Source organism: Sinocyclocheilus rhinocerous, unplaced genomic scaffold, assembly GCF_001515625.1.
Source record: "Sinocyclocheilus rhinocerous isolate Xijiao unplaced genomic scaffold, SAMN03320098_v1.1 scaffold552, whole genome shotgun sequence".
NCBI classification, from domain to species: domain Eukaryota; kingdom Metazoa; phylum Chordata; class Actinopteri; order Cypriniformes; family Cyprinidae; genus Sinocyclocheilus; species Sinocyclocheilus rhinocerous.
Window position 1 is genome coordinate 1,011,562 of NW_015625574.1, and position 8,005 is coordinate 1,019,566.

The window sequence follows — 8,005 nt, forward strand, 5'->3', positions numbered from 1 at the left end:
TTTGAATACTGAAATACAATGGACAGAATTTGAAATCTGAGACTTTGTTTCATATCAACAGTAGAAGTAGTTTTTACCCAGCCCTACCAATTGGTTTGGATGGCTAAAAAACAGGATATAAGTTTCAGCTTGTTCACCAGAGTCAAGAGCACGTTTACATGCACACCAGTAAGCTGATAACTCACAAATATCAGCTTATTAAAATAACCAGTTTTCCCCGTTTACATGCACATCAGTAACCTGACAACACAAGTAGCTGTGTTTACATGACTTCAGTAATAAATCAGGTTATTTCCCTGTAGTGACGTCGAAATATAATCATTTGCGTATCTGACTCAGAGTATTCCATATGTTTGTCATTTGTGATGTTAAATAAAGCTTGCAACATGTCAGCGCGAAACTTAGCCTACAGTTATAAATACAGCATTTTGACTGAACCACTTCTACTTCTGCTGCACGAGATAACACATTTTTATCATGAAAGAGTCTGCTTTTGTGATATATTTCCTTCTTTCTTTACTGCAAGATGTTTGCTCTGTCTAGATGCGCTTAAATCTGCACTAACGATGCGCTCCTGTCATGTATCACACATGTGCACTTCAATAAGCCGACAGAAAGCGGGTTATTGCGTTTACATGCCACGCAAAATCGGAGTAAGAGGCAAAAAACTACCCGTGTCGACCCATTTATGCTGCGTTCAAGTCCTCCTGGGACGTTCGTGCTTACGAGTTGACAAGTCGTAATTACGACGTCAGGTGCGTTCAAGTCAGTTTAGTTTGGAAAATATACATTCTGATGGTTCCATTTGCCAGCATACAGACGTTTTAACTCAAGTTAAAAGTCAATTGACCACAAGCAAACTTGTGTTAACTTATTTAACCTAACTGAAGAATCACTCCTATTCAAGAATGATCACTGATGGCTGTTTCCTCCTGCAGGTCCAGTTTGTCCTGACCATGTTCCAGACATCTTGTGCTGTGGTTTGGCCATGTGCTTTCCCAATGGGCTGGCTGTATTTCCAGATCACTTATATGATCACTCTCATCTTACTCTTCTCAAACTTCTACATGAAGGTAAACAAGCATCAAGAATGTTATTGTACCAACGTATGGCTTGAAAAATAGCTCAAAATGTTCCCGTTCTTTGCTCCACAGACCTATAAGAGACACGCGGGATCTCGTAAGACCGATTACTCGAACGGATCAATAAACGGTCAAACTAATGGGGTGACATCCAATGAGAAGGTGAAATACAGGAAGCCGCGCGCAGATTGACGACACTTCATCCGCTTACAGTCCTGTTATTAATATCAGCGCAGTAGAGGAGCTTAATGTATGTCTATCCACTTATCACGCTACAGAGACTCCTGACATTTTTGCACACTGCAACCTCACATTATTCATATTGAATCCAAAAACTAAGAAAAGAGAGCCTTGAGTATTTGTTGTTTTTCATATGAAATTTTTCTTGAAATACAAAGATGGCTAACATTAAAACTGTACTAACTTGCACTGTTGCACACTAAGCTTGTTTGTAGACATAAAGAAGAATGTATTAGAAGAATTTGACGAGCATACAGGAGAATGTCACACTTAGGAGCTGAATTAAACACAGTAGTAGCTTACACAGTGTTTATTTATAGCACAGGCAGATAATCTTACAGTCAATAGAAGATGATATCTAAAAGTCATAACAATACCTTGAGAAATACGGAGAAAATGGAAGCTATGTAGTTTTATGGACTAATCGAGCGAGTTCAGTGAATTAATGAATGTTTATTATGCTGGTTATGTATGTTTTGATGCTGGGATGCTGGTTTAAGCTGGTCCTTTGCCAGCACATGACCAGCATAAACCAGCAAAGGACCAGCTTAAACCAGCATCAAAACATACATAACCAGCATATGCTGGTTTTTTCAACAGGGTTGTTGTAGCGCTGTAGCTGAATCTCATGAAAACATGTCCAGGTTATATTTCACCCCAACTTAAGACCTTTTTTTTGTATTTTTCATTGCTCCCATTAGTTTTTCTTTTCTTACAGTATTACATGAAAACTTTACTCTACTACAACATCATGATGTGCAGATACTTTACAGTTTAAATGATATATAATTACGGCAATGAGAATAAGGTTCTTTTCCACCCATATGTGCTAAAATGTAATTAACGTAATGTTGCAAGTTTAATAGTTGTAAAAAACACATTTTTAAGCAAATAATTATTTGTTATATTTTGATTTGTTGGTGAGATATGAGCCAGGGTTTAGTGTTCACCCAAATAGCCTTGTGCATGCATTGATAAATTGTAAAACAGATCACAAATAATACAGTATTGTCTGTTGTATATGAAACTGTTGGCACAGATCGTACTCCACCACAGTATCTCCAGCCTGCAGATGTCAGTTTAATATCTCATCAGTTCTGTTCTGTTGCTGGTTTAAGCTGGTCCTTTGCCAGCACATGACCAGCATAAACCAGCAAAGGACCAGCTTAAACCAGCATCAAAACATACATAACCAGCATATGCTGGTTTTTTCAACATGGTTGTTGTAGCGCTGTAGCTTGAATCTCATGAAAACATGTCCAGGTTATATTTCACCCCAACTTAAGACCTTTTTTTTTGTATTTTTCATTGCTCCCATTAGTTTTTCTTTTCTTACAGTATTACATGAAAACTTTACTCTACTACAACATCATGATGTGCAGATACTTTACAGTTTAAATGATATATAATTACGGCAATGAGAATAAGGTTCTTTTCCACCCATATGTGCTAAAATGTAATTAACGTAATGTTGCAAGTTTAATAGTTGTAAAAAACACATTTTTAAGCAAATAATTGTTTGTTATATTTTGATTTGTTGGTGAGATATGAGCCAGGGTTTAGTGTTCACCCAAATAGCCTTGTGCATGCATTGATAAATTGTAAAACAGATCACAAATAATACAGTATTGTCTGTTGTATATGAAACTGTTGGCACAGATCGTACTCCACCACAGTATCTCCAGCCTGCAGATGTCAGTTTAATATCTCATCAGTTCTGTTCTGTTTACATAGCTAGCCTTGTATGAACCCTTGCCTGCAAAAAAAGAAGCAGTGAATAGCTTCCGTTTTTTTTTACGGTGTCAAAAATGTCACAACGAATCCAGCACATCTCTTTCACTTTTAACAAAACAATGAACAATGGCTTACACTGTAATTACAAAGCACACTGATAACTCTAACACTTTCCCTTTCTTTTCTGAGACACTGAAAATGCTGCATATCAGGCAGTGAAGGGAATGAGCACAGTTCTTTAGACCCATAGAGAGCCACTTAAAGCATGAAATCAGTATCCAGTGGGTTTCAAACTCATTCTTTGTGCCAGCATTCCAGATCTTGTCAAGCGACATTAATTTTGCCCTTGTGTTTGAACAAACCTTTTCCTTAATCTAGCCTGCTGTTAAAGTGTAATTTACGTGTGTTAAACCATTAAAGCAGCACTATGTAACTTTTTCTGTGTTAAAAATTTGCAAAATGTATATAATGAGCGAGTACATCATGAATTAATCTTCCAAACCGCGTTTTTGTCTTATTCCGAATCACTACGGTACACTTATAAGTGCTTATATTTGGACTATTGTAGCCTGGTCGGGTCGTCACCGCTGCGGAGTAACACATACCTGCGTGAATCGCCATAGACATAAATTTAAGAGAAGTAGATCCGGTTGGAATGTTCTTTCCGCGGGATGTGTGCAGTTCTGTTTATTAACCGCTAGAGCGCCAAAAGTTACATAGTGCTGCTTTAAGCAAAGAACTACAGGAAAACAATACTACTACTGTAACACTAAACAGTTCCAGTTCTTCATATGATATAAAAATCAAGCCATTCTCTCTGTTAGTATTCTATTTAGGATAAGTAATGATATCTTGCATTACTGTAATACCTTCCCGGTAAATGATACAATGCTGTTAATTCATGCTTTCAGTGCAGAAATATAGACCAATGTACAAGATACCATTTGCTAATAGCACAGTAGTATCACAGAATTAATACTGGAAGTACTGATACAAGAAGTAGGCCGTTAACATCAGACCCAATAAAGTGATTTTTATTTGGAAATAAATCATGTGTCTGTGTTTATTTACTTGTTATTGTATATTGGCGTTTTATATATTGGCTTTTAAAGGGGTCATATGATGCGATTTCAATTTTTCCTTTCTCTTTGGAGTGTTACAAGCTCTTGGTGCATAAAGAAGATCTGTAAAGTTGCAAAGACTAAAGTCTCAAATCCAAAGAGATATTCTTTATAAAAGTTAAGAGTCAGCCACACCTACCTAAAACGGCTCGTTCGAACACGCCCCCACATACCTACATGCCTTCATCTGATTACCAGAAAAATTAAGAACATTTTATAGGGCCCTACTATTGTTTAAAAAGGACCCTATACAAAAAAAAAAGAAAACATTCATCACAGTCGACTTGAAACTTCTTACAGACAATCTTATATATATATATTTTGTATCTTTATCTTTACAATATGAGCGAGACAGATCTTACACTATCATGAAAACAAAACATAATGCTTTGAGCTGCAGTTAAGACTTTAGGAATCTGAAAACGTCACAGCGTTCTTGTACATTCACAAGAAAGAGCCTGGGCTGGAAGCAGTAGGGAGAGCAGATGGAGGGGTAAACCTTGAGGGGTCAAGGGTCGAGTCGTGACTGCATGCATGGCTTGGGTCGTCCTACAGTGGACACTCTGAAAAGGCTGTGTAGCTCTTCACTCGTGCAAAAAACAGAGGCGTGTACATTTTGTCTACATCAAATGCAGTGACAACTGTCTCTCCAGTCGATCTGTAGGGAAGAGAAGAAAAGAGTTTGGAAATGTACAAAATCTCCCAGCATGCTGAAGTCGCACAGACGATCAGGGCTTGATATTACTGATATTTCCTACTGACACACCACAGCAAAAGATAGAAGTAACTGACTTAAAACCATTTGTTTGTAGGTGAAAACACTAGTGGCCTAAGACTTAAATGCTCAATTTCTGAAGGATCAGCTGAGAACAAAACTATGGTGGTCACACAGATCACATTACTCATATCTGAGTGCCAAAATCAAATTCTGCTGCCTCAGTTCAGTTAAGTTCAGCTTATGCATAATTGTATCCATAACTTCCTGCATATTTATTGTCATTAAAAACATTTTACAAATAAAGACTCCACTTGTTTATTTTTACTACTTTTATGATTAGTTTTTGATGCTTTTGTGTCATGTTGCAGCCTGGCAGTCCTCATTTGCCTTCATCATAAGGTGAATATATTTCAAAACACTGAAAAATTACATGCGTAAAGGTTTGGAATGATGGTGAGTAAAAGTTCTTTATGGAATTTTAGAATAGACTAAATCCTTTAAGCATCACTATAAAACGGAGAGTTGATTCTGATTGGTTGAGCCAAGTTCAGAGCTGTTGTTACACAGCTGTCGTAAATTACTCTACAAACACACACCTTTGTTTACATTTGTGTGTTGCTCGGCAACCACTTTGTTGGAGAAGGCAGATTGGTGAGATACCTGTAGGTAATGCGGCAGGAATGGTGGATCCACACCAGCTTGTTGAAGCGCTGCCGCCCCCCTGAGGACAGCTGCAGTCCTACATGGAAGGCGCGCTCTGCTTCGGGGGCTGGGTTCCGCCTGCAGAACCGGCTCCTCTGGTACTCTGCCACCTTCTGCTGAAAGAGGACAACTGGTTCATTGCTTGAAAAACAGCAAAGAAATAGAACAGCGCTATTAAAGGAAAGGGGCAATAAACTTGCACAGGCAAACCCACCTCTTCTTTTCTCTTGGAGACAACAACGTAAACTTTGGTTTGATTGTCCGTATCCTGGGACAGCCGGTAATGGCCAAACATGATGGAATCCACCCTGTGGAAATTGAAGATCGTGAATGACTTAAAGATGGCACATGGCCTAGAAATGTGCTTTTTAGCCAAGTTGAGTTCACGTGACACGTACCTGGAGTTCTTGCTGCGCAGCCTTGGGACGGTGACCAAAGGGTCCTCAGGTGTGGTCAACATCATCACCTGACCGTCAGGGAAGAAGCGCAAGTACCTAACAGATCAGGTCTCGTCAAAGCCTGATAAACACTGAGCAAAACTGATTCTGTTCAAGGGACACTCCACTCAAAACTGAAAAAAAAATTCTGTCCTCATTTACTGCTGTTTAGAAAAATTCAGAGAAATGCCCCCCATACAATGGAAATCAATGGGATCCAATGCTGTTTGGTTTCCCACTTATCTTCTTTTGTGTGTCTGCAGGAGAAATCACCTCTGTCCAGCCAGTTTCACAACGAACTGAAAATAATATTATACATCCCATAATATAAAAGGTCTTTAACGTTGTGTTGCACCACTGCTTCTGTTAATTCAACTAAAATCAAAAAAATCGCTGCGAGTTTGAATGCGTAACGTGTACAGTTCATGCTGTTTTCACAAAAATATTTTCTGTCAAATAAAAGCTCAATGGTTAAACTACAGGTGAAGAAATGAATACAAATATTGTAATTTTACTATAAAACAAATCCACATACTAATTTTGAAGTATTTTATTTTAGATTTGCATTTATTTTATAGTGCAGTTGTATTGCAATAGCACTATTACTGTCTTATGGATAATAATGATCATACTTTAATATTGAACAAACACTATCAACAACTAAACGAGGTTTGAGTTCTTTAAAATCCCAGGTACATGCCAAAACAAAGACTTTTTTACTCTATCCAATTTGGTCACTGAAAATGGGTTGGGACGCTTCATTCTAATTCATGCATTTAATTTTCAAATCTAAACATTTTCATGACTCAGGACAATCCAGTCTAATAAAATCCTGTGGGAAACACTGGAAATGCATAGAGGTTTGGAACCACACGATGATGAGTAAATACTGACAGAATTGTCTTTTTCGAGTGGAGTATCCTTTAAAGCCCCAAGCTCACCTGTAGTACTCCACCTGGTGCCAAGCCCTGTAGAAGCCATCGAGAGACTCTTCCCCCTGACGGATGTATGATGTTTTACTGATGTAAACACCTGCACAAAACCACGGACCTTTAGTAAACACTGTACATGCAGCACGCGTTCAAGAAGACATACACAAACGCACGCGTTTACCATCAAAGCGTACACGTGGCCTTTCCAAAAACATCTCTCTCCAGGATGAAAATGGCAGCATTTTGGTGCAGCTCCGCCCCCACACCCTCAAACAGGCAGACCGCCAAATCTCAGGGTCCCTGAAACAAGCCACCCACACAAATACATTTTTAATAGAGAAAATCTGAGTGCTGTTCTTGAGCACAAGCTGCTATAATGCAAGTGGGGAAGTGTGTGAACCCACCTGGCACAGATATAGAAACCCCTGCAAACCAGGGAAAGCTGCTCTAGGGCTCGAAGGTCCAGGTCACATGACACCACCCAGCGGAAGATATACATGAGCACCTCGAAGGGCAAAGCTGTGGACGTGAAAAAGGGGCTTTCAGGGCAACGGGTAAACTCTAGAAATCCACACAGACTATCTCCAGTGTGAGGATTACCTGAGATGTGCAGCTGAGTCGTGTCGCTCTCAGGCTCACACAGCTTCATGGTGCCGTCACACAGAGTCAGCTGCTGCTGGAAGTACGTCAGTAGATCGTCTATCTTCCGATCGTTCTCGCTGTCCTCCAAGCTAACGAGAGGGACGATCAAAAATTCACATCATCATCATGCAATCAAACTTCAAATGGCAAACCAAAAAACAAAAACAAAAAAGAAATAAGAACTTGTAAAGTATTTTGCATGTAGAAAATAAAGCTTATTTTCAGGGTCATTAAGATTTTTTGCTTATTATTGATTCTACCGATCATTACTGAAAGCAAAAAAAATATATATATATATATATATATATATATATATATATATATACACTACCGGAAAAAAGATTGGGATCAGAACAATTTTCAATGTTTTTACAGGAGTTTCTTCTATTCAATTGAA

At 38.6% G+C, this 8,005-nt stretch overlaps 2 protein-coding genes across 3 annotated transcripts in view; one reads left to right on the forward strand and one right to left on the reverse strand.

Moving 5' to 3' along the window:
• Positions 1-1,808, forward strand: part of LOC107751352 (elongation of very long chain fatty acids protein 5-like) — a 23,878-nt gene extending 22,070 nt beyond the window's left edge. The window contains exons 7-8 of the mRNA XM_016567053.1: positions 939-1,073; positions 1,155-1,808. Of these exons, the coding sequence (XP_016422539.1) occupies positions 939-1,073; positions 1,155-1,274 (255 nt within the window). The 3' untranslated portion in view covers positions 1,275-1,808. The remainder of the gene's footprint in view (positions 1-938; positions 1,074-1,154) is intronic.
• A 2,614-nt stretch (positions 1,809-4,422) lies between these two features.
• Positions 4,423-8,005, reverse strand: part of LOC107751337 (F-box only protein 9-like) — a 7,005-nt gene continuing 3,422 nt past the window's right edge. Inside the window, exons 6-13 of one of the 2 annotated variants that reach the window (XM_016567041.1) lie at positions 7,567-7,697; positions 7,371-7,485; positions 7,148-7,266; positions 6,976-7,066; positions 5,996-6,091; positions 5,812-5,905; positions 5,556-5,710; positions 4,423-4,835 (exon numbers count right to left, since the gene is read on the reverse strand). In XM_016567041.1, coding sequence (XP_016422527.1) covers positions 4,727-4,835; positions 5,556-5,710; positions 5,812-5,905; positions 5,996-6,091; positions 6,976-7,066; positions 7,148-7,266; positions 7,371-7,485; positions 7,567-7,697 — 910 coding nt within the window. In that variant the 3' untranslated portion in view covers positions 4,423-4,726. Of the gene's footprint in view, positions 4,836-5,555; positions 5,714-5,811; positions 5,906-5,995; positions 6,092-6,975; positions 7,067-7,147; positions 7,267-7,370; positions 7,486-7,566; positions 7,698-8,005 lie in introns of both variants that reach the window. The other variant, XM_016567035.1, reaches the window with a different exon arrangement.